At 47.4% G+C, this 22,983-nt stretch overlaps 7 protein-coding genes across 8 annotated transcripts; 3 read left to right on the top strand and 4 right to left on the bottom strand.

Moving 5' to 3' along the window:
- Positions 1 to 171: 171 nt before the first annotated feature.
- LOC115768024 (NADH dehydrogenase [ubiquinone] 1 beta subcomplex subunit 8, mitochondrial) lies at positions 172 to 1,073 on the bottom strand. Its single transcript, XM_030712443.1, has 3 exons — positions 885 to 1,073; positions 567 to 796; positions 172 to 502 (listed from the first exon to the last, which is right to left on the bottom strand). Exons 1-3 carry the CDS (start codon positions 967 to 969, stop codon positions 290 to 292), a joined length of 528 nt encoding a protein of 175 aa, XP_030568303.1. The 5' UTR covers positions 970 to 1,073; the 3' UTR covers positions 172 to 289.
- A 282-nt stretch (positions 1,074 to 1,355) lies between these two features.
- Positions 1,356 to 5,576, top strand: LOC115768023 (fumarate hydratase, mitochondrial). Of its 2 annotated transcripts, none has more exons than XM_030712440.1 (5): positions 1,356 to 1,538; positions 3,820 to 3,951; positions 4,017 to 4,217; positions 4,298 to 5,102; positions 5,176 to 5,576. In XM_030712440.1, exons 1-5 carry the CDS (start codon positions 1,449 to 1,451, stop codon positions 5,436 to 5,438), a joined length of 1,491 nt encoding a protein of 496 aa, XP_030568300.1. In that variant the 5' UTR covers positions 1,356 to 1,448; the 3' UTR covers positions 5,439 to 5,576. The 2 variants fall into 2 exon arrangements, with proteins under 2 accessions (XP_030568300.1, XP_030568302.1); XM_030712442.1 differs by lacking the exon at positions 1,356 to 1,538 and adding an exon at positions 3,653 to 3,724.
- LOC115768022 (probable fumarate hydratase, mitochondrial) lies at positions 5,453 to 7,440 on the top strand. The gene is made up of 4 exons (XM_030712439.1): positions 5,453 to 5,759; positions 5,816 to 5,944; positions 6,021 to 7,029; positions 7,099 to 7,440. The coding sequence occupies exons 1-4, from the start codon at positions 5,655 to 5,657 to the stop codon at positions 7,356 to 7,358; spliced, it is 1,503 nt and encodes a 500-aa protein (XP_030568299.1). The 5' UTR covers positions 5,453 to 5,654; the 3' UTR covers positions 7,359 to 7,440.
- A 223-nt stretch (positions 7,441 to 7,663) lies between these two features.
- LOC115768021 lies at positions 7,664 to 11,603 on the top strand. Its single transcript, XM_030712438.1, has 4 exons — positions 7,664 to 8,257; positions 8,334 to 8,577; positions 9,415 to 11,187; positions 11,258 to 11,603. The coding sequence occupies exons 2-4, from the start codon at positions 8,419 to 8,421 to the stop codon at positions 11,459 to 11,461; spliced, it is 2,136 nt and encodes a 711-aa protein (XP_030568298.1). The 5' UTR covers positions 7,664 to 8,257; positions 8,334 to 8,418; the 3' UTR covers positions 11,462 to 11,603.
- Positions 11,604 to 11,735: 132 nt separating this feature from the next.
- Positions 11,736 to 12,994, bottom strand: LOC115768012. The gene is made up of 2 exons (XM_030712424.1): positions 12,708 to 12,994; positions 11,736 to 12,645 (listed from the first exon to the last, which is right to left on the bottom strand). The coding sequence occupies exons 1-2, from the start codon at positions 12,946 to 12,948 to the stop codon at positions 12,353 to 12,355; spliced, it is 534 nt and encodes a 177-aa protein (XP_030568284.1). The 5' UTR covers positions 12,949 to 12,994; the 3' UTR covers positions 11,736 to 12,352.
- A 577-nt stretch (positions 12,995 to 13,571) lies between these two features.
- Positions 13,572 to 14,859, bottom strand: LOC115767969 (diphthine methyltransferase). The gene has a single exon (XM_030712367.1). The coding sequence runs from the start codon at positions 14,846 to 14,848 to the stop codon at positions 13,787 to 13,789; it is 1,062 nt and encodes a 353-aa protein (XP_030568227.1). The 5' UTR covers positions 14,849 to 14,859; the 3' UTR covers positions 13,572 to 13,786.
- A 1,211-nt stretch (positions 14,860 to 16,070) lies between these two features.
- LOC115767967 (ecdysone-induced protein 74EF) lies at positions 16,071 to 21,573 on the bottom strand. The gene is made up of 2 exons (XM_030712366.1): positions 19,444 to 21,573; positions 16,071 to 17,892 (listed from the first exon to the last, which is right to left on the bottom strand). The coding sequence occupies exons 1-2, from the start codon at positions 21,142 to 21,144 to the stop codon at positions 16,321 to 16,323; spliced, it is 3,273 nt and encodes a 1,090-aa protein (XP_030568226.1). The 5' UTR covers positions 21,145 to 21,573; the 3' UTR covers positions 16,071 to 16,320.
- Positions 21,574 to 22,983: the final 1,410 nt, after the last annotated feature.

The raw sequence follows: 22,983 nt of genomic DNA, 5'->3' as shown, positions 1-22,983 counted from the left end.
CATGGAGGTCAACAACAATTCATCAAATCATGAGAAAAAAAAAACGGTTCACGCAATGAACCCAAATGAAGCATTGGTTCAAGCCGTGAACCAAAGCTCCACGACACTGTTTTTGTTTTGTTCGATTTGCAACACTGTTTCTGATTTGGTAGCAAATAATTCGCAAGTCAATTTCATTTAGTTTTTCTTTTAATGGTACATATGCGCTGGTAAATTGCCCAATCAATAATTGAGCGGAGCAAAACAGAAAGAAAGAAAATAATCTACAAGCAATCCCAACTGGCGGTCCCTAGCGTTCGAAGGTATAGTGCTTGACGCCGTCGGCGGGATACTGCTTGGCGGCCACTGGACGATACATTTTCTTGTCCTCGAGCCAATAGTAGAGCGCCAGGCAGCCGGTCATGACGCCCAGAAAGCACGTGAAGTAGTATGTGTTGCTGTAGCGTGGAACATCCGGCTGTGAGTAGCGATCCTCGCTGTACAGATCGTGATCAGCTGAAATCTGAAAGAGAGCATGGAGCAGAGCATCAGATCTGTGCTTGGCATGCCTTAATCGTGGCGCTTACGGGCTCGTTGAGGTTGCGCTTGTGTTCGGGATAGTCATAGGGATAATAACTATCCTTGTTCTCTATGCCAAGGCCACCGCCAACTTTGGGATAGTCGCCATAACCCAGACCGTTATCTGCGTATGGCTTGTACTCCTCGGGCAGTAGATAGTATTTCTTGGCAGCGGCCTCGCGTTCCTTGTCGGTTTTTGGATATGGACCGGGCTTGTAGTCCTTGTTCCAGCCGGCAACTGTAAATGGAGAAATGCAAATTGTTTGAAACATCTCAAAAGTTACGTAAACAAAACAGAAACAGCAACAGCAACAAAATGCACTTACGATTGCGGACAATGTGAGCCTGCAGGGCAGGATTGACAGCGCTCAGCTTCTTGGCCAGGCTCAGAGATTTCATTAACGCTGACATTATGTGGGCGATGACGTTAACTTCTTTTCAATTTACAATTTATTCACAACACTTCCAGCTCTCGCCTGGCAGCAATTCGGCAGGCAGCAGTCACAGCTGTTGCTTAGAGATGAGCGTTTCGGTTTGCGATATGTGTGCATACAGCTTTAACGATAGGCAGTCACGCAATATTTACATATATCACTCTTAAAATATTTAAAATACTATTTTTAAAAGAAAATCACAAAATATCCATGCTTAAATTGGTTTTTAAAAAATAAAAAGAATATATATTTACGAATGGTGCGCATCTCTATTAAATTGCTCAATACGATGACTGCACCTATCGATATACAATTCCAAACATAATTATCGCCTATCGCACTTATTGTTTTTGTTGTGCTGCCAGCCTGGTCCCGCTAGTTGAGAGCGAGTGAAATATACGCGGCTTTATTTCTGTTTGCAATTGCTGTATTTAACATTTTCTATATATTAAAAAGATGGTGCTACCGCTTTTGCAGCGCTCCACGCTTCGTGGCGTTCAACAGCTGACCAAGCCATGGGCGAGCGCAGCGTGCAGTTTTCGCATGGTAAGGAGATTTATCGTGGAATGTGCGCTTATGTAATTTGCATTTCTATTCTGGCCTGCATTGCCGCTTTTGGCCAGCTTGCCATAAACATGCAAAGTTCATGAGCTGCAATCGGCAACAATCCTCTCTAAATGCACTCACACACATACATATATGTGTATGCACCCATGAACTGCAGATACTTCCAATTGGAACCATTGCTGTGGCCATTGCCGGCATTTCATAATCAAGCATACCAATCAAATATGGAGTGGTTATATGAGACGGATCCTGAAAATAGTTAAACCGTGCTAAAGAAGTGGCCTTTCAATTTGGTAACACGCCCACTATCGAACGGCAAATACTTCAACAAGTTGTGCACCATTCCAATAAGAGGCACACATTTGCTTTGCGCAGCTTATCTACCACGGATCCAATTAGACAAAATGGCGACACAGAGAGCTGTTCAAATCAAATTAGACTCGTCCTTTTGCTTGGAATTGCGCCAATTTCACAATTGATTAAATTGTATTTCTGTGCTTGATTGATAAGCTAAAAAAAAAAAGTGCAGTAATGTCTTTAAATTATTGTATTACAGTAATCTCTCGACAAAAAGTACAACCAGTATTGATTGATAAATGCTCAATGTAAATTTATATAGTCCCACTTCAAAAATTACGTTTTAATAAAAGGAAAATACTTTTTGCACCGAATGTAACTTAACACACAGCACAATATTTGAATATTTAAACCATTTCACCAGATATAATAATCGGTAAATGTTTATTTCACAAAAGCTAGCGTAAAATGGGTGGAAAATTAAGTAGAAATTCAAATAAGAACTTGTGAATCGGTCAAAGCTTGTAATACCTTTGTATTACTGATTGTTTACTATATATATAATATGCATCTTATCTAAATCGAAATCTTTAGGATATTCCTTGTGCATAACTACCATAAATGATTTTGTACAGGGTATTCGAGGTCGTCAACACCCTACACATATGTAATATGTTTACATACATTATTTTGATTTCTCTACAAAGGTATATATATATATATACATATATTCTTTTGCACCGATTTCACTGAGTTTGCGCAAAAACCGGCCCAGGCAGCAATTTACACAGACACACACACACGCACACACATACACACATGCGCGCACATGAACACAAGCATATTGGCAATTATTCAGGTATTTTGACAATGCAAACCGGTTAATTGTATCTGACTGATGTTCTAATTGGAGGTTGGAGAAGGATTGTCGCACCGCCGTGTGAATTGTATTTAGCCTGTCATTCACACCGATTGGCATCCACTAACTACCGTTGCTCGTTAGTTGGGCGCATGCTGCGTTCTAATCTCTCCCACGCGAATTGTTGTTGTTTTTATTTTACTCGGTCGTCTTAAATTTAGCACTTGCTCGTGGCTTGTTTACACACAGCGGCATATAAAATGTAAAAGACTCGCGCACACACACATGTGCACAGATTAGCGCACAGTCATGTACACACACACACACACAGAAAGGCAGACTTCGCGCAGCCGAGAAGCAGAAAGCGCGCCCCGTGGGTCGCGAGTCTTGAGTTCGGCATTCCGGCACTTCGTATGCCCTGCAGCTGCAACGGCAATTGGCCAAAGCAAATTAAAGCTCCGAATATGTTGAATAAATTGTTACAAATGCGAAAAGCAGCTTAAATGCAAATATCCCAGAATGTGACAGGGCTGTCTTCAATTCCTTTTGAACCGGTTCGCTCAAGGAATTTCAATTTTGTTCCCACAGTGAACCGAATCAGTAGCTCAAAGAGCAGACAAAACGGTTCGTTTACAATTATCTGTTGAATAGCACAAAAATCATTAAACAAACTATATATTTGAGTCATCGGAGTCAAAATAAAGGTTCATTGAAAGCATTTCGCTTTCGATATGAAAGTCTGAAACGGGCCCGAATTCGATTTCGAAAAGTCAAATCGGAATTGAACTCTTGCACTGGCCAGGCGCGAGTGTAGGGCATCCGAGGGTCGGGCTGACGCAGCCAACAAACATGCCGTACTTGTTGAGCCAGCTCTTGCGTCGGCATTTAGCTGTATTTTATGGCCCCGGCTGGCTCGACTTATCTGATTCGCCCGACATTCACCCAACGGAGCCGCTGGCAATCGCAGTCGAAATCATTTTCATAACGAGATTCTCAGTCGAACAGAATGGTCAGCATCAGGCATATAATATGAATATATACATATAGATAATACCATGTATGGCGAGAGTCCTTTGAAAATTCCATCGTTGTTATCGTTGACAGGCATCGCAGGACTTTCGCGTGGAGAGCGACACATTTGGCGAGCTGAAGGTGCCCGCCGACAAATACTATGGCGCCCAGACGATGCGCTCCCAGATTAACTTTCCCATTGGCGGTGCCACCGAACGCATGCCGGTAAGCATGATGAGCTGCCTGCCAACCATTGATCCTTATGGGAATCGATTGTTTTCGTATTGCAGAAACCGGTTGTCCAGGCCATGGGCATCCTGAAGAAGGCCGCCGCCGAGGTCAACAAGGAGTTTGGGCTCGACCAGAAGGTGAGCGAGGCCATCTCGAAGGCCGCCGACGATGTCATCTCCGGCAAGCTGTACGACGACCATTTCCCCCTAGTCATCTGGCAGACTGGCTCCGGCACCCAGAGCAACATGAATGTGAACGAGGTGAAGCTGGGCTTAGCCAAGGCCCTAACCAAGTCTCCAGTCTGTTTCATTTGTCGTAATCATTGCGTTCCCTTGGGCAGGTCATCAGCAATCGTGCCATTGAGCTGATGGGCGGCAAGCTGGGCTCCAAGACGCCAGTGCATCCCAACGATCATGTGAACAAGTCGCAGAGCTCCAACGATACCTTCCCGACGGCCATACACATCTCGGTCGCACTGGAGCTGAACAACAATCTGAAGCCGGCGATCAAGACGCTGCACGATGCGCTTGCCGCCAAATCGAATGAGTTCAAGGACATCATCAAAATTGGCCGCACCCACACAATGGACGCGGTGCCATTGACACTCGGCCAGGAATTCGGCGGCTATGCCCAGCAGCTGGCCTACGCCCTGGAGCGCATCGATGCCTGCCTGCCACGCGTCTACGAGCTGGCCCTGGGCGGCACAGCTGTCGGCACCGGACTCAATACGCGCAAGGGCTTCGCCGAGAAGTGCGCCGCCAAGATAGCCCAGCTGACGGGACTGCCCTTCGTGACGGCGCCCAACAAATTCGAAGCGCTGGCCGCACGCGACGCCATGGTCGAGGTGCACGGCGTGCTGAACACCATTGCCGTCAGCCTGATGAAGATTGCCAACGATATACGCTTTTTGGGCTCGGGACCGCGCTGCGGTCTCGGTGAGCTCTCACTGCCAGAGAACGAGCCGGGCAGCTCCATAATGCCCGGCAAGGTGAATCCCACACAGTGCGAATCCCTTACAATGCTTTCCGCCCAGGTCATGGGCAACCAGGTCGCTGTCACAATCGGCGGCGCCAATGGACACTTTGAACTGAACGTCTTCAAGCCATTGATTGTGTCCAATGTGCTGCGCTCCATACGCCTGCTCTGTAAGTACTCTCTGCCCCAATCTGCCAATCTCTCTCTCTCTCTCTCTGAACTGTTTGGTTTTTCGGTTTGCAGCCGATGGCAGCCGCACCTTTACGGCAAACTGTGTGAATGGCATTCAGGCCAATAAGGAGCGCATTGCCAAGATCATGAACGAGTCCCTGATGTTGGTCACCGCACTGAATCCGCACATTGGCTACGACAAGGCGGCCAAGATAGCCAAGACGGCGCACAAGAACGGCACCACGCTCAAGGAGGAGGCCATCAATCTGGGCTATTTGACGGAGCAGCAGTTCAACGATTGGGTGCGACCCGAACAGATGCTGGGCCCCAAATAGACGCGCACCATCCGTTTGGCTAACAAGTCGGCCCTGCCAAAACCGTCTGGCTATCCAGGCTAGCTGGCGACTATGTATCAAGTTTGTTGTTCAGTTGAAAATAGCTGCCACAATAAAAAGCAACTCTTTGGAAATTAACTTTTCGTTCGAATCTCAAAATACGCAACAAAATTCGTTAATCTATTTTGTAGCAGTAGCAATAAGCACTTGGTGAAGATGCTGTGCGCCCAGCAACCGACTATGTTCCAGCCGTGCCAGATCCTGGCCAGCTTTCGGCGTGTCGGCACCACGCTGTTGCTTCAGTGCAAAAAGCCGAAGGGCGTGAGTGTTGCCATCGGACAGCATATAGCTGCCAGTTTTGATCCTTACATTTGCAGGATGATAAATTTCGTGTAGAACGGGACACCTTTGGCGAGCTTCAGGTGCCGTCCGACAAGCTGTACGGTGCGCAAACGATGCGCTCGGTTCTCAATTTTCCCATTGGCAGTATTGCCGAGCGCATGCCGGTAACTATGAATCGATGGCATGCTGTGCCCTAACCAAGCCCAATCCGAATCTCAATCCCAACCCGAATTTTCCCAGAAACCCGTCATTCAGGCCATGGGCATACTGAAGAAGGCCTGTGCGGATGTTAACAAGGATTTTGGCATGGATGCCACGATAGCAGATGCCGTTTCCACTGCCTGTGATGAGGTCATTTCGGGCAAATACTATGTCGAAGGTCACTTCCCGCTGGTCATCTGGCAGACGGGCTCCGGCACACAGACGAACATGAACGCCAACGAGGTCATCAGCAATGCGGCCATCAAGGCAATGGGCGGCGAACTGGGCTCCAAGAAGCCGGTGCATCCCAACGATCATGTGAACAAGTCGCAGAGCTCCAACGATACCTTTCCGGCGGCCATACACATTTCGGTCGGCCTGGAGCTGAACAATCGCCTGCTGCCCGCCATTTCGCAGCTGCGCGACGCTCTTGTCTGCAAATCGCTGGACTTCAAGGACATCATCAAAATCGGTCGCACCCATCTGATGGACGCAGTACCCATGACACTCGGCCAGGAGTTCAGCGGCTATGCACAGCAGTTGTCCAATGCTATCGCACGCATCGAATCCTGCCTGCCGCACGTCTACGAGCTGGCCCTGGGCGGCACAGCCGTTGGCACCGGCCTCAACGCGCCAAAGGGCTTTGCCGAGAAGGTGTCGGCCCGCATCGCGGAGCTAACGTCCCTGCCGTTTGTGACGGCACCCAATTTCTTTGAAGCACTCGCTGCGCGCGACACCATGGTCGAGGTGCACGGCGCGCTGAACACCATTGCCGTCAGCCTGATGAAGATTGCCAACGATATACGTTTTTTGGGATCGGGACCGCGCTGCGGTCTCGGTGAACTCAAATTGCCAGAGAACGAGCCGGGCAGCTCTATAATGCCCGGCAAGGTGAATCCCACACAGTGCGAATCTCTAACCATGATTTGTGCACAGGTCATGGGCAACCATGTGGCCGTTACAGTGGGCGGCGCCAATGGACACTTCGAGCTGAACGTGTTCAAGCCTCTGATTGTTTCCAATGTGCTGCGATCCATACGCCTGCTCGGTGAGTAATCGGCCAAATTGTGTAGGGCATCTGCAGTTGCATACACTCAAACCACGTATCCATTTGCAGCGGATGGCAGCGTCAACTTTAGCAAGAACTGTGTGAAGGGCATCGAGCCCAATAGTGAGCGTATTTCCAAGATCATGAACGAGTCCCTGATGTTGGTCACCGCACTAAATCCGCACATTGGCTACGACAAGGCAGCCAAGATAGCGAAGACGGCGCATGAGAATGGCACCACGCTCAAGGAGGAGGCCATCAAGGCTGGCGTCACCGAGGAGCAGTTCAAGGAGTGGGTCGATCCCAAGAAGATGTTGGGTCCCAAATAAATGTGTCGATCACCTTGTGTATTTTCAAATCGACGATTTGAATAAACCTCATAAAGTTGCATCAGTGAAAGGCCTATCGATATATTTTAGTAACGTTGCGATTAGCAAACAATCGATTACTATCGATGCTAGTCCATGTTGCAGCTCTGCGCAACAAACTGACAGCTGTTTGTGTTTGTAAATTTCTCATTGTTTTTATTGTATAAATTGACGCAAAATCAAAGTCTGGTGCTAAAAAAAATTACATTTCTGGCTCATTTCTGCTTTGTTATTTAAAATTACGTTTTGCGAGCGGTTTCTGAGTGCTTAAAGGTGCAACTATATGTGGTAGATGTGATTATCTAATTTGCTACCAAAAACCCAACCGCAAAAAAAACAACCATTAATAATATCGATGTTTAACAAATTGTTAACAACGGAACGTACATGAACTGAAAAAAAAACACACACACACACACACGAACAGTTTCACACACACACACGTACACAAAGTGGCAGCCGGAAAATCAATCAACGAGGCGAGTTAAATTTCAAAAATTATCAGTCCCTGACCATAGAACAAAATCGAAACTTCCATACACATTGTAAAAAAAATATTGAGAACAAGTTTGAAGACATTTTAATTTCGAAACCATTACCATATTGACTGTGTAGTTATGTGCATACGTATATATTTATAAATAAATATCGAAAAAAAAAAAACAAAAAACAACAGCAGTGACGACGGCTATTTCTACGACGCAATACCAAACAATCGTCAGTCGAGGCAGCCAACAATCGATATATCGATAGCCGACGATCACAACTGAAGCGCATGACAAAAGGTGGCGCCGCAGTCATACAACAGCGACAAGGACAACGAAAACGCAACGAAAGCGTAGGCCAGACAAAATAAAAAGGTGAGCATATTGCAAATATGGCAAGCAACGGTAATAAATATCATCTCTCTCTCTCTCTCACTCTTTCACTCTTTAGGCTTTTCGCTCCGTTACTGTTTATCGGTGCGGCTGTTGTTGGTCCGGGTTACAACAACAAATAAGCCCGAACTGCAGTTGGTAAAATGTCTGTAAGACTGTTAACCGTGCGACTGGTTAAACATGGTCGCTACGTTCTACGAAGCTATTGGAATCGTGAAATACACTCCAACATTTTGGAACAAAGCCATTTAAAGACACGAAGCAAGCGAGGCTTTCCCCTAACATCCGTCAATGTTCTGCGGGTGAGTGGATGCCCCTTAATTATGCTACGCATGACATTTGCCGTTTGTTAACTGTAAACAGCATACTGAGCACAAGTGCAAATTTACACCAGGAAGAGTGAGACAGCAATAGACCTGTTGCGCTCACACACGCAAGTGCGAGTGAGTAACGAGATCTTGTTATCCTGAAATATCGAGTGTATTTAATTGTTGCAAATCAGCAGTTCTTCTATGTTTAATAGACATTTTTCCAAGTATTTTTCCCAATTACAAAATGAGATCTTAAACATGGAAACCAGAAGTCACTCGAAAATGAAACTTTGTAATCTTGTATAGAGAAATGTCGCAGGACTCACCAAAATTAGGCTATGCTCTTTTGAATTTGAGTGATTTAGTCAGTCAATCAATCAATCAATCTGGATAAAGAGTTGTACATTTAGAAATAATAGACAAAAAAAATCCTTTTTTAGCCTAGCCTAGCCTAACCTAATCAGGCAATCAGTCAATCAGTTGAACGATATCAGAAAAAATTGACTGTGATTGAACATGATTGAAGCTTGCAATTGAAAGGGTCATGATTCAAGTGTAGACTTTCATCTCAAAGGAAATCCAGCCCAGCTCTTACGTCTCGGGCTGTGCGTCAATCAGACAGTCAGTTAGTCAATCAGTCAGTCAGTCAATCAGTTGAACAAGATCCGAAAAAAGGGCACATCCATAAATAGATTTGCCAAACATTTCAATAAAAATACGATTGACTGTGATTGACTTGTGATTGAAAGGGTCAAGAATTTGAGGGCAAGTGTCATCGTAGCACAAATACAATATGTTCATTGAACAGATCGGTTTATTGTTTTGCAGAACACAGCCGCACCACAGCCGGCGGCTAATGTGTTGCCACGTTGTTGCCCGGCGTCGGCGGCGGCCAGCCCAGCGAACGGCGGACTCTTTCGGTTTGGACAGCATGCGCGCAAGCTGTTCATCGACAACATCTTGAGCCGTGTGACGACCAACTATTCGGAGGAGCTGCGTCAGCGTGCCACACGCAAGCTATTCTATGGCGATTCGGCGCCGTTTTTTGCACTAATCGGCGTCAGCTTGGCGACCGGATCGGGTGTCCTAAGCAAAGAGGACGAGCTGGAGGGCGTGTGCTGGGAGATACGCGAGGCGGCCAGTCGCCTGCAGGCTGCCTGGAACCATGACGAGATATCCGAAACGTTGACCAGCAATTTCAATATTGATCAACTGGAGGTGGGTCCGCCCATTGCCAAGGGCTGTGCGGCCGTTGTTTATGCGGCCAATTTCAAGGAGAATACCGCAACAGCACAAACACAAAGCACGCCCAGCGCCGCGGATGCAGCACGTCCGAATGCGGCTGGCAACAAAAGCAACACATGGAATCATCATGAGCTAATGTCACCGCTGCAAAATATGTCACGTTTTGTGCACAATTTTGGCGGCTCCGTTGACAACATCTACAGCTACAGTCAGCCAACGGCTGCCGCCGCCTTCGTCGATGGTCTGGCAACAACTGGCGCCCAAACGGGCCAGCCCAAGGAGGAGCACCGAACGGCAACCAGCGATTACACGCAGCAGGAGCAGCAGCAGCAACAGCGGGAGCAGGAGCTGAATGCGACCGCATGTAGCTCCATTGAGCGCTATCCACTTGCTTTAAAAATGATGTTCAACTATGATATACAGAGCAATGCGTTGTCCATATTGCGCGCCATGTACAAGGAGACGGTGCCGGCGCGTCAGCGACGGATGAATGCCAGCGCCGAGGAATGGGAACGCCTGCTGCAGCATCAGACATTGACGCTGCCGCCCCATCCGAATGTTGTCTGTATGTTTGGCTTCTTTTGCGATGAGGTGCGCAATTTTACCGATGGACATCTGCTCTATCCGATCGCTCAGCCGCAGCGCATCAATCCGCAGGGCTATGGTCGTAATATGTCGCTATATTTGCTAATGAAACGTTACGATTATAGTCTGCGCGGCCTGCTGGATGCCAATGAGCTGAGCTCCCGCACCAAAATCCTGCTCTTGGCCCAAATGCTCGAGGCGGTCACACATCTCAGTCGGCACGGTGTCGCGCATCGTGATCTTAAATCGGACAATGTGCTCATTGAACTGCAGCCGAATGATCAGTCGCCGCTGCTGGTGCTATCCGATTTCGGTTGCTGTCTGGCGGACAAGGTGCATGGCCTGCGTCTGCCGTATGCCGCCAATGATATTGATAAGGGCGGCAATGCGGCCTTAATGGCGCCAGAGATCTTTAATACGCAGCCCGGTCCGTTTGCCGTGCTCAACTATAGCAAAGCGGATCTGTGGGCGTGCGGTGCATTGGCCTACGAGATCTTTGGCCAACCGAATCCCTTCTATTCGGCCAGCGGCGGCATGGCGCGTGCTCAGGGCGAGCTCACCTATTCGTTGAGAAACTGCGATTATCGGCACGAGCAGCTGCCGCCACTGTGCGATACGTGTCCGCCGCTGTTGCAGCAGCTCATCTACAATATACTTAATCCGAATCCATCGAAGCGTGTCAGTCCCGATATTGCGGCCAATGTGCTGCAGCTCTTCCTTTGGGCGCCATCCAAATGGCTCAAGGCTGGCGGCATGCCCAACAGTCCCGAGGTGAGAGCCACAACAGCAACAGCAACACTAAGAATATGATCTCATATATATAAATGTTATCTGTTTACAGATCCTGCAGTGGCTTCTCTCGCTGACCACCAAGATCATGTGCGAGGGCCGTCCACAGCCGGGCGGCAATGCCAGCAGCTGCCAGCCGTCGGGCGGACGGCATGCCTATGTTGAGTATTTGCTCATCTGCAGCTTCCTGGTGCGGGCGCGTCTACGTCGCATCCGAGGCGCCTTGAATTGGATACAGAATGTGGTCGCCGCGTAGACCGACCATGCAAATGTTACGAGTGGACAGTTCTGGAGGGGCGTTTGGGCGTTGTTAACATCTTGTTATTCTGAGAGATGAAAGAGAAAGAAAAAAAAAATATATGAAAATAGATCAGAGCGTGTGATAACTAAAATATATAGTATATATATCAACATATATATAATATATATATATATATATTGTGTATATATATACATACATATTTTATAAAAATTACAAAATTAGCCGCATACTAAAAAACAAATGCATTTTTTATTTTTTGAACATTTATGAGGTGCTTGAACTATCTAAACTTTCATTTGAGAAAAGTCTCATTAAACGAATAATAACATTTTATATATCTTATTGTAAGGAATTTTGGGCTCTGTTATAAATCAATTTATGAATTGAAATTCTGGAATCGTTCAGCTCTGAACTCTACCAGGCGTTAGATAATGCAACAAATATATGAATTAATATGTGCACAATTAAATATTACAAATACATATATATATATATATATATATATATATAGTCTATTTGAATGATGATAGATCGTTGCCCTGCGGAGGCGCATCCCTTTGATAGGGCAGCTAGTCGGCGTGCCGAATGCTCCAAAAGTTTGCCTGATCTCCAAACTGAGATCCGCAAATATGCCCTAGGGCAGAGGGCTGAGGGCTTTGTCAGTTGCAAAGGCAGATATTACAGCTACTTATTTATAGGAACAATCAATCGTACATCGAGTTGATATCATATTCGAAATTAATCCTAAATTATCTATAATCTGTGAACAATTGATGTTGCACAACAGATTGTACATTTGGTTTATGCATTCGATTAAGGAATTGCGAACATTTTTGAGCATTCAATGTGGATGTGTATAAATTCAATAAATATGCATATGCTAGCTTAATTGTATGTGGCTGTGGATATCATTTCCTGGACAACAGCTAGCAGGCCAATAACATCCTGGGAATTGTTTAAATATGCATTGAGTGTATTGAAGTCCAGAATCTGCGCAGTGCACTCCACAAGGGACCATTGGAAGTTCAGCTCTTTGACGGTAATGCAGCGTCCTTCGCCAAAATCGAACGTATAGAGGATGTTCTGCTGCGCATCTTGATCCAGCAACAGTTGGCAGCCAAATTGTTGGAATTTCTCCTTCAGTTCTGGCAACACGGCCGCAATATTCTTGCCCTCTTCTAAAGCCGCAAACAATAAAAATAGATTTAATACGAAAAGTAATGCAAATAAAGTGACGCACCGATATCCTTAAACTCGGCTTGCAGCTTGCTTTGCTCAGCATGTATATACTCCAGGCCCAGGACTAGCTCGGACAGTTTGCCTTTGTATTCGTAAACAGTTGCGGTCGTGGTCAAATCAGTTTTCCATTTGTCGATGGCGTCGCCAATCTCCTGCAGATAGTCGGTCGTATCGGTAATCAATTGCTGCATCTCATGCAGATCATTGGCAATTTGTGCCAATTTATTAGTCATAATTGCCATTTTTTTTCTTTCTTTCTTTTCTTTCACACACGAACAAATCCTGAAAGTGAAGTTTTTTTTTTTTTTTTGGAAACGCGCTACGTTCGATGACGACAGCACAGCGCAACTTGCCGATAAATTTCGATGCATGCGCGCAGACGGCACTCCACCAAAAGTTATCGATTCAGTATTTTTTTAATACCTTCTGCGTTTGGACGAAACGGTATATAATGAAGCAATGCAAATGCAACGGCACATGCAACGTATTTATTTGTTTCAAAAAGCATTTCCAACATTGCTGAAAAAGCCTGCAACTGTATGGGGGGGGGGGGGGGGGGGGGGGGGGGGGTCATCTTTGCAGACATATTCTTAATCTTGATTTAAATTTTGTGGTGTTTGACTCCATTCGGATATCTCGTCCTCGACGACATACACAAACATGGCTGAAATGCGCGATGTCATATGTATGAAGGAGAATGTCATTCGTTCTTTGTTGCTTGATGACATTCTCGCAGACCTGTCACCAATCATGTCATGGACGATCCGTCAAATAAAGTCCAGCTGACGTTCGACTGACAGCAGGACTTTAGTAGCACATCTGACAGCTACCATAAAATATGTACATCAAATCAAATATTTATATAAAATATAATATGTTTATAGTAAGTGCAAGTTTACGGCTTAAGATCCGCAACAAATCCAATTCAGGTGAGTCACAAATGTTTATATAGTAACAAGACTATTTGAGTGGGTCAAAGACCACGTTGCTGACAAGTCATGCAGCGTGTCCTGCAAGACACCCAGCATGACGGGTCATCAAGTGTGTCAGCGGTGCGTGCTAATTAGCTGGTTAACGAGATCACATCTCGAATTTGGTGTCCACGCTGCTGACGCACAGCTTGTGATCATAGAAGGAGCAGGTGGCCATGTGCAGCCTCTGGCCATGATCCAGCTCATCGATGCTTGGCGCCCAATCGACGCCATAGCAAATGCTCGAGTGCTCCTCATAGGCGCCCAGCAGGCTGAGCGCCGAGTCCCTCAGTTGCAGCACGCTAAAGTTTTTGTACATGCACGCGGCCAGGATCAGATCGCTGCGCCGTGGATGCGGCTTGAGCCGCCAAATGCCGCCGTTCAGATTCAGTTCGGCTAGACTGCGCTTCATGGCGCGCGTATCGAACAGACGCAACAGCTCGTCGTAGCTGCCGGTGAGCAGCTGATGCTCCCGCTCCGGATGGCTGAGCAGGCAGGTGACGCCGGCGCCATGCGCCTTATTTGTCCAGATGCGCTCTGGCTGCTCCGAGCTGCCGCTGCGCAAATCGTAGGCGTGCAGCAGGCAGTCATCGCCGCCGCTGTAGATGCGCTGCGTCGACCAGCGATCGTAGGCGCACGTCCACGCCTCAAAGCCGTGCGCCTGCCAGGCGCACAGCTGGCTCAGTTGAGCCTGCGCCGTGTACTGCAGCTGATGGACATGGCCCAGCGAGTCGGAGACGAGCAGCTGCAGGCCAGCGCCGTCGGCCGCAGGCCGCCAGTCGAGGGCCAGCGCCAGCGCTGGCTTCGTATTCTCTGGCAGCGTCAGTTGGGCGCGACGCTGCAGTTGGTGATCCGCGTGCAGCTCGTAGATCTCCAGCTGGCCCAAGGCGTTGACTGTGGCTAGCAGCGGTCCGGAGTCGTTGCAATAGGCGGGCAGCCACTTCATGTCCAATATGGCAGCCGTTTCGATGCACTGCAGCCGTTCCAGGGCGCCCGTATGCCTGGCGAACGCATACAAATAGATGCGACCCTTGCGCAACGAATTCTGCTCGCCCTCCATCAGCTGATATGTGCCGCAGGCAAAGTAATCCGCATGCCGTTCATCCTGGACGCACCATTCGACCGAATCCGCCGAGTACTCGGTGTCCACGCTGTGCAGCGTCTTGAACATGATGCTTGCCATATAGAACAGCAGCAAAAAAATCCCGCAAAATGAAACGAATGTGCACACTCTGGTCACTCTGGTTTTCAACAGTTAGTTATCGATTGGCAGAATGTTCTCTTAATGCGCTCTTATTAGATTTATTTTGTTTTCGCTACTTTAAAAAATTAATACGTACTTTCTACTTAGTGCTCGTTTTCTTTTTTTGTTATGGGCTACAAATTGTTATTATGAATTATTTAGGCTTAGTTGTTCATTTTAGTTTTTTTTTCTGTTTTCTTCTTTTCTTGTTTGTTGCTTAATACATTACATAAAAAATGGTTAAGCGGTCAACTGTTGACGGACCGTTACACTTTCAAAAATTCAAAAAAGTTACAATTTCTATAACCTATTTTAGATGCAAATACATGCTCATACATTTTTTTCTCTCTTCTCTTCTCTTTTTTTTTTTTGTTGTGTTCTTTTGTTGTTGTATTTTTCTTCTTCTTCTAGCTGAAAAGTTAATGCATGCGCGTGTGTGAGTGATTGTGTGTGTGTGTATTTGTGTTGCTTGCATTGTGTCGGTGCGTTTTGTTACGTTTCGTTTCTTACACTGTTCCGTTAGTTTTCTTGAATTTGTTGTTTTGTTTTTGTTTTTGGTTGGCCATCATCGTATGTATATGATGGATATGATGGCTTGCTTGCTTTATACATATTCAGCTGTATGTACAATACATTATTGCACTCTATATCTCGCTCGCTCGCTCGCTCTCTCTCTAGCTTTGTCTCTCTCTCTGTTTTTAATAGCTATTGCACTATCCTTAAAGTACGCATACAAGTTAAACAGTTATGTTCATTTAAATCGAGAAAAAAAAATATAAGACAAATGTAAACACAAATACAATACACACATACATATATAAATATAGCAGATGCATATTTGTATATAATTAGTTTTATATGTATATATATTATATGTATATATACATATTTTTAGTTTAGCAATTAAAAATAGAACGCGCGCGCCTTAAGGATATCATTTTTTTTCTTTTCGTTTTTCTCTTCGCATGCTCGCGCTCTTCGCTCTCGCGCTCTTCGCTCTCTCGCTCTCACGCTCTCTTCTGCTCTCACTTTGTACAAACGCGTTCAATACACAGAAATATTCTATATGCTACAAGAAATGTGGGTGTGTGTGTGTGTGAGGGCGGGAGGGGGGATAATGTGTGTGTGTGTTGTTGTTGTTGACCAGACGAGATTTTGTTTTTTTTTTTTTCCTTTTTTTGTTTTTTTTTTTCTTTTTTCGTTGCCATCCAACATTTTTCTGCACGCTGCAGCGCGCGTTCAGCGCCAACAATAGCCCAAAGCACAGCCAGATGATATACATATGTGTGTATATGTATGTGTAGACCGATGTGACCGATATTGTATATATGCATAGATATAGACATATATGTGTAGTCTGTCTAGCTTTTTGTGGGCCCACCGTGGCGCTTTCGCGATACTCATTTGGTTTTCATAACAATTATCGGTTCGAGTATCTTAAGCATATCATTATTTTCGGGTGCGCCGCTGCCGCTGCCGCTGCCCGCGTTAGCGCCGGCCGCGGCAGAGGCTTGCAGCTTGCTGTAGCCCTGCTGATGCTGACCGAGGCTGACCAATCGCTGCTGCTGCTGCTGCTGCTGTTGCTGCTGCTGCTGCTGTTGATTGATGACAATCGTCTCGTGATGCTGCTGCTGCTGCTGGAGGGTGCCCGCCATTTGGTGTAGCTCGTGCTGCTGCAGCTGCTGCTGGAGATGGAGGGCGGCGAGCTGCTGATCATTGGATCCGTCGCCGTCTAGCTGTGAGTCCGTTTTGACGACAAAGCTGTCGCTGCCGGCGCCGACGCCGCTGCCGCCGCCGCCGCCGCCGTCGGTGTCATTGTCGTAGAGCTGTTCGGTTGTCTCCTCCTCGTCCTCCTCCTCGGTTTTGGCATGGAACTCGGCGCTGGCGCTGCTGCTGGTGCGCGGCGTATGGCTGCGCATGCGTCGCAGTCGGGCATATTCGGCCTGCTTGGAGAGGCGTTCCTTGCGCTCCTCCGTGTTCTCGGTGGCGCGGATTTGGGCGCGTTTGAGGCGCGCCCGTTCGCTCAGCTTCTGCAGTCGGACTGTGCGCTGCTCGGGCGATTCATTGGCCCGCACCGCACGCTGATGTGCCGCCATTTTGTCCAGCCGTATGCGCTTCTCCTCCTCCGTTTCGTACTTGTTGGCGCCGCTGCGGCGCGGCGTCGTTAGCGGCGACGGCGGCACAACGCCATCGCCATCGGCCGTGGAATGTGCATGTATGTGACCACCATGCTCAAGCGACTGGCCGCGTCCGCCGCGTCGCTGGCCCATGCCGCTGCCCGCCAGCATCTGGTTGAGCTCCTGTTCGAGCAGCGTGTTCGCCTTCAGGTGTTCCTCGTTGGCGCTCAATAGGCTAATCTTGCGCGGACGACCGCGTCCCATTTTCGGAAACTCCTGCAACAGCTGCTGCTGCTGCTGCTGCTGCGAGTGCTGCTGCTGCTGCGAGTGCTGCTGCTGCTGCGGCTGAGGCGGCGCCGCCTGCTCCAATCCGACTGTGAGCGTGGCATTGCCGCCCGCCGCCGTCGTCAGTATATTGTACTGGCCGGACGCAGTCGGGCTGCTGCCGCCGCTGGCGTTCGCAAAGTGTACGGGCGTGAATGGCGGCGGCACCGTGTTCGGTCCGATGCCCAGCTGGAAGCCGTTGTGATACATGGGATAGTAGGCGGTTGTGGTGCTGCCTGTCAGCCCGTTGGCGGCGCCGCCGGCGCCCGTAACGGTAACTGTGCCCGCGCTGCTCGTTCCGCTGCTGTTGGCCGGGAACGTGGCCAAATACGGCAGCTGATTGTACAGCTGCTGTGTGGTTGTTGTTGTTGCCGCCGATCCGCCTCCGCCTCCGCTTGCTCCACCTCCTCCAGCGGTCGCCTGTCCCGCCTTTAGTAGCTTCTGCTGCTGCTGCTCCGCGGCGGCCACAATCACCTTGGCCTCGTTCTGGGCCAGAGTAACAGACCCGCTGTTATCGTTCGCCTCGCCGGACTGCGGAAGCGAAAAAGAATAAAGAAGCAAAACAACATTTGTGAGGTTATGTGCGCTGCGCCAATTGAGGTTATGTTCAGCGAGTGTGCTGCAGATACCCTGGACAGGCATCCTAGCTGCCTTCCCAGCTGCGACTACTTTGCTATCGATCTATATGTAAGACTATGTAAAGCTCTTAAAGCCTCCGTGATATGCCCAATCGATATTTATCGATTTCGTAAAAGAACGGGCTAAGCTAACGATTCTTTCGATTAATCTAAAGTCTTCTCTTCGAAATGAAACTTTCTGCTTACAAATATTTGCTGTTTTTTTTTTGTTCTTCTAAAAACTGAAATACCCTGTACCTGTGCATGCTCTAGGGTAGCCTACGTCCAGACTTTGGTGCTCAGCCTTCTTTTTTTTTTACCCATTTTCAAAAAATTTGTTGCGAGGGCTTATTAAGTTGGCTGCGCCAGCTTTCAATAAAAGAAATAAAGCCGCACATGTTAATACCCTACACGTTCTTATATTGGGCAAATACATTTAGTTCATTCGGAAAACAAGTCGTAAACTAATATATATATATAAGAACTATATGTATTCCTCTGGTATTCCTGGTATATTTATGAATTAAGCTCAAAAATTGGAAAACTTAAAACAAACTAAAAGCGATGTTTTTTTTTCTTTTTGAACAAAATTTGGAGTTTTTTTTTTGTTTTTTTTTTTTTGGCAACATTTTTATTAAACTTGAAACAAACAAAGAAATGTGAAAGATCATAAAAAAGTTGATCAAGTATTTCGGACAGCAGCTAAAGAAATACCCTAGCAATTTTTGTTGTACACGCAAGCGGGCTTTCACTGTAGCTACAGATCTCTAAGAAAACTTTAAACAGGGGAACAAAACGAAACGAAATGGAACAAAAAGGAAAAGGGATACAACTTTGGCTTGAGCTTGAGTTCTGCTTCTTCTTTTGGCTTCTACTCTGACTGTCTCTCTCTCTCTCTCTCTCTCTTTCACTCTCACATGAAACGAAACGAAGCACAGGGGAACAAAATGAAATGGAACAAAAGAGTCAAGGAAAAGGGGGGCTAAAACCCTAGCTTGAGCTTGGCTTCTGCTGCTTCTTCATCTTTAGACTTCTACTCTGGCTTTCTGGCTTTCTCCCTCTCGCTCGCTCTCTCTCTTTCACTCCTAGACGAAACGCAGGGGAACAAAAGGAAGTGGAACAACAAAGTCAAGGAAAAGGGGGGCAAAGACCTTGGCTTCTGCTTCTTCTTCTTTAGACTTCTACTCTGGCTTTTTGGCTTTCTCTCTCCCTCTCTCTCTTTCACTCCTAGACGAAACGCAGGGGAACAAAAGAAAGTGGAACAACAAAGTCAAGGAAAAGGGGTGCAAAAACTTTGGCTTGACCTTGGCATCTGCTACTACTTCTTCTTTAGACTCTTCTACTCTAGCTTTCTCTCTCCCTCTCCCTCTGCCTCTCTCCGTCTCCCTCTCGCTCTTTAACTCTCGTGTGTGATTTGGCTGTTTAACGCCGCCGCACCTGGCTCTGCCTACGGCTGCATACGCACCTGTAGTTCCACCATATTCGCGTACTTCTGCTTGTACAACTCGAGCTGATTGGCAATGTTAAAGTGCGGAACATGGGCCTGCAGCAATTTACCGGCTTTGCCCGGCTCCTCGCCGTAGATCTGCTGCACGAATATGCTGCCCGCCTCGGCAACGCCGCTGCCGCCGGCAACCCCATCGATCAGCTGCTGGGCGCCCAGCGAATACCGCGGCTGCTGCTGCTGTTGCAGTTGCTGTTGCTGCTGCGACTGCTGCTGCGGCTCCTGCTTCAGCTGCATGGTGGGACGCAGCGTGCCGGGCGTGATGAACATGTTCTGGCCCATGTACTCGATGGCCTGATGCTGTTGATAGGCAGACGCTGGCGCTGCCGTCACCAGATGCTGTTGCTCCTCGCCGGCGGCAATTGTTGCTCCTGTTGCGGCAGCTGCTGCTGCTGCTGCTGCTGTTGTATTGTTGCTGCTGGTGTTGTTGTTGGTGCTGCTGCTGCTGTTGTTGGCAGTCGCTGAGTTGACGTTTGCCTGATTTAAATTAATATTATGCTCATTATTACAATTGGCTGTGCCAGCTACGTTCGCAGCGGCGGCGGCGGCGGCAGCAGCTGCTGTTGCCACGGCAAGCACCTGCTGCTGCTGCTGCTGCTGCTGCTGCTGCTGTTGTTGTTGTTGCTGTTGCTGTTGTTGCTGCTGCTGCTGCTGCTGCGCGGTCAGTGTGTTTGAATTGGTCGAATTAGTCGATGAAGACGACGACGAATTCTGCGGCACGCCTGCATGCACTTGCACCTGCACCTGCACCTGTTTGTATATCTTTTTCTTTTCTCTGACCTTTTTCGCATAGTCGTTCAGCTTTCTCAGTCTTTCCTTGCGCTCCTCCACGGACTCGCTGGCGATGCGCTGGCGCGCACGCGCCGCCATCTCGGCCAGTCGTATCTTTCGCTGATCGGCCGTCTCGCTGGCCCGATACATGCGCATCCGTTCCGCCAGCTTGGCCAGACGCTTCGCCCGCTGTTCTGGCGACTCCATGGCGCGCCGCAGACGCTGGCGCGCCGCATTGCGGACCAGGCGCATCGCTCGCTCCAGATCGGATTCGTTTTGGCGTCGCTGTCGATTTGCTTCCGCGTTGCGCAACAAACGCTTTCTGTACTCGTCTTCGCTTTCACGCTGTCGCCTCTCCCGCATCCTTTCAGCATTGCGGGCCAAACGGCGTTGACGTGCCTCCGGACTCTCGTTCCACCTTTGCTGGTGCTGATGATGTTGCTGCTGTTGCTGTTGCTGCTGTGTATTGGCTGATACGTTGCTGACACTGGAGGCGGGTCCCAACGGTGTGGGCGGGGGCTGTTGCTTTAGGGAGAGCGGCTGTGTGTAAGCGGGCAATGTTATTTGCAATTGTTGCTGATGAAATTGTTGCTGTTGTAGATGATGTTGCTGCTGCTGCTGTTGCTGTGGCTGATGCTGTTGCTGAAACTGCTGCTGCTGTTGCTGCTGCTGTTGCTGTTGCAGTTGCAACTGTTGCTGCTGATGTGTCGACAATGGTACCAACAGCGCTGACGGATGCTCGATAAGTAGGCGCGCATTGGGACCATTTATTGCCAGCACATGTGTTGCGTATTGCTGCTGCTGCTGTTGCTGTTGTTGCTGTTGCTGCTGCTGATGTTGGTGATGGTCAAGTGTTGGCTCTATCTTTATCCCATTGGGATCTGGTTCCATTATTTTGCAAAGCCTGAACAACAATCGAAATTGTCGTCAAATTGTTGTTGCTGCTGCTGCTGCTTGATCGATTGTTGTTGTTGTTGTTGTCAACAAACAGCGATACGCGTATCTCCGTCCTGTTGATGATATCGATAACTTTTGTTGCTGCTGTTGTTGCTGTTGTTGCTTTTGCTGCTCGGTCGACAATAACGTTGGCGTTTTGATCGCCGCATTTAACAGCCGTTCTCGTTTTGCTTGCGTTTGCCGTTGTTTTGCGTTTTTGTTTTGTTTTGTTTTGTTTGCTGCTTCGCAATTCGGTTCGTTGTTATATAAAGAAATTGCGCTCAATTATCGTTATCGTTAATCGCAATCGCTCTGCACGTACGTGCACACATGCATATGTGTTCTATCCGTGAGTGTGTGTGTGTGTGTCTCTCTCTCTCCCTCTTTTTTTTTTTTGTTTTGTGCGTTTTCGTTTTAACAACTTTTGGCTGCTGCTCTCTCTCTCTCTCTGTTACACACACACTCTTTAGCTGTCGCTCTCGCAATCGGTGTGACTGTTGGTTGCCGTTTCGGTTTCTGTTTTGCGCATCACCTTTTTTTTTTTTGCTTTTCTTTTTTCCTCTTTTGCTTGTCAATCAATTTGCAATATGCTTCTAAATGTCGATCGCTGCCTCAGCTATTTCTCCGGGCTGCCCAGCTCTTGCTCTTCTCGCGCCGCCTGCACATGCAAATGTAGTAATAATAATAATAATAAGAATCAGAAAGGGAATAGAAAAGGAAAAGAACAAAATATTCATACGGATGGCAACAACAAATGTCATTCAAAACGTACGGTTTGTGTCTCAGCTAAACGAAATTGCGCACCTTTCACCAGACTCAGCGCAAATGTTGCTTTGCGCCTTTTATTTAATGTTAATGTGCAAAAAATGTGCCGTTGCGTGTTTGCTTTATTTTCGTTTGAAATCGGTTTACTCTTTTCTATTTTCTATTTTCTTTACTTTTTTTTTTCTTTTTCTCTCTTTTTGGTGGCTACTTTTGGTGCGTGCGCACGTTTCTTCTTCTTGCTTGATAGTAAATGACAATTGGCGCCGCCACCGCTGCCGCTGTGCCGTTCCAATGACTATACGGCTTCCAGTGCCTTCCAATCGATTTTTCACATGATTATATGTACACACACACACACGCACACAGAATGCCTGGCTGGCTGGTTCGCACACACACACACACACACACACACAGCTAAAGCAAACGGCGGCCTCTATATATACAGACGCACACGTATGTCTGCCTGTCTCTGTATCTGTATGCAGCACACACATACATACATACATACAATGTCTTTTATAAATATTTTGAAGCGTTTTGCCACAATTGTTGCATCAGTTGCAGCTTATTTACATATTTCCCTAACACTTTGCCGCTTCAATTTGTCGGCATTTGTGAAACGCAGCGCACACACACACACACGCACACACATACACTTGAGTTATTTAAATGTGTTCACCGTATGCATATTATTATATATGCACATATACACGCATGTATATACATATATATTTAGTTTCCCATATTTCGGCATTTGGTTTCACAATTGTTCAATTTGGTATATTGATTGTGTTTTAGTATACTGCTCAATTGTTTATGAATTTCGGTTTGTTTTCGTCGAATGTTCCAACAAAAAAAAACGCGCTAAATTTTCCGGCAAGCAAAATGCTCGGCCGTTTTCTGTACCAACGCACACAACAACACGTTAAAAAATAAATACAACTGGAATATTGGAAACTGGATGTTGTAGGTGTGTGTATGTATACATGTAGCATCAGCGATAAGCGCGGCTGTCCACGTCCGATAACT

This window comes from Drosophila novamexicana, unplaced genomic scaffold, assembly GCF_003285875.2.
Source record: "Drosophila novamexicana strain 15010-1031.04,08,12 unplaced genomic scaffold, DnovRS2.1 tig00001554-arrow-arrow-pilon, whole genome shotgun sequence".
Lineage (NCBI taxonomy): Eukaryota > Metazoa > Arthropoda > Insecta > Diptera > Drosophilidae > Drosophila > Drosophila novamexicana.
This window is presented reverse-complemented; position numbering and strand designations above follow the sequence as displayed.

Excerpts from the sequence above, each read along its gene's own strand:
- LOC115768024 (XM_030712443.1), bottom strand. The coding sequence starts at position 969 with ATGTCAGCGTTAATGAAATCTCTGAGCCTGGCCAAGAAGCTGAGCGCT. Across the intron at positions 797-884 it reads GGCTCACATTGTCCGCAATC|TTGCCGGCTGGAACAAGGAC; the intron begins GTAAGTGCATTT and ends CTCCATTTACAG. Across the intron at positions 503-566 it reads AGCGCAACCTCAACGAGCCC|ATTTCAGCTGATCACGATCT; the intron begins GTAAGCGCCACG and ends GCTCTCTTTCAG.
- LOC115768023 (XM_030712440.1), top strand. The coding sequence starts at position 1,449 with ATGGTGCTACCGCTTTTGCAGCGCTCCACGCTTCGTGGCGTTCAACAG. Across the intron at positions 3,952-4,016 it reads GTGCCACCGAACGCATGCCG|AAACCGGTTGTCCAGGCCAT; the intron begins GTAAGCATGATG and ends TTCGTATTGCAG. Across the intron at positions 5,103-5,175 it reads GCGCTCCATACGCCTGCTCT|CCGATGGCAGCCGCACCTTT; the intron begins GTAAGTACTCTC and ends TTCGGTTTGCAG.
- LOC115768022 (XM_030712439.1), top strand. The coding sequence starts at position 5,655 with ATGCTGTGCGCCCAGCAACCGACTATGTTCCAGCCGTGCCAGATCCTG. Across the intron at positions 5,760-5,815 it reads AGTGCAAAAAGCCGAAGGGC|GATGATAAATTTCGTGTAGA; the intron begins GTGAGTGTTGCC and ends TTACATTTGCAG. Across the intron at positions 5,945-6,020 it reads GTATTGCCGAGCGCATGCCG|AAACCCGTCATTCAGGCCAT; the intron begins GTAACTATGAAT and ends GAATTTTCCCAG.
- LOC115768021 (XM_030712438.1), top strand. The coding sequence starts at position 8,419 with ATGTCTGTAAGACTGTTAACCGTGCGACTGGTTAAACATGGTCGCTAC. Across the intron at positions 8,578-9,414 it reads CATCCGTCAATGTTCTGCGG|AACACAGCCGCACCACAGCC; the intron begins GTGAGTGGATGC and ends ATTGTTTTGCAG. Across the intron at positions 11,188-11,257 it reads GCATGCCCAACAGTCCCGAG|ATCCTGCAGTGGCTTCTCTC; the intron begins GTGAGAGCCACA and ends ATCTGTTTACAG.
- LOC115768012 (XM_030712424.1), bottom strand. The coding sequence starts at position 12,948 with ATGGCAATTATGACTAATAAATTGGCACAAATTGCCAATGATCTGCAT. Across the intron at positions 12,646-12,707 it reads AGCCGAGTTTAAGGATATCG|AAGAGGGCAAGAATATTGCG; the intron begins GTGCGTCACTTT and ends TTGCGGCTTTAG.
- LOC115767969 (XM_030712367.1), bottom strand. The coding sequence starts at position 14,848 with ATGTTCAAGACGCTGCACAGCGTGGACACCGAGTACTCGGCGGATTCG.
- LOC115767967 (XM_030712366.1), bottom strand. The coding sequence starts at position 21,144 with ATGGAACCAGATCCCAATGGGATAAAGATAGAGCCAACACTTGACCAT. Across the intron at positions 17,893-19,443 it reads CGAATATGGTGGAACTACAG|TCCGGCGAGGCGAACGATAA; the intron begins GTGCGTATGCAG and ends TCGCTTCCGCAG.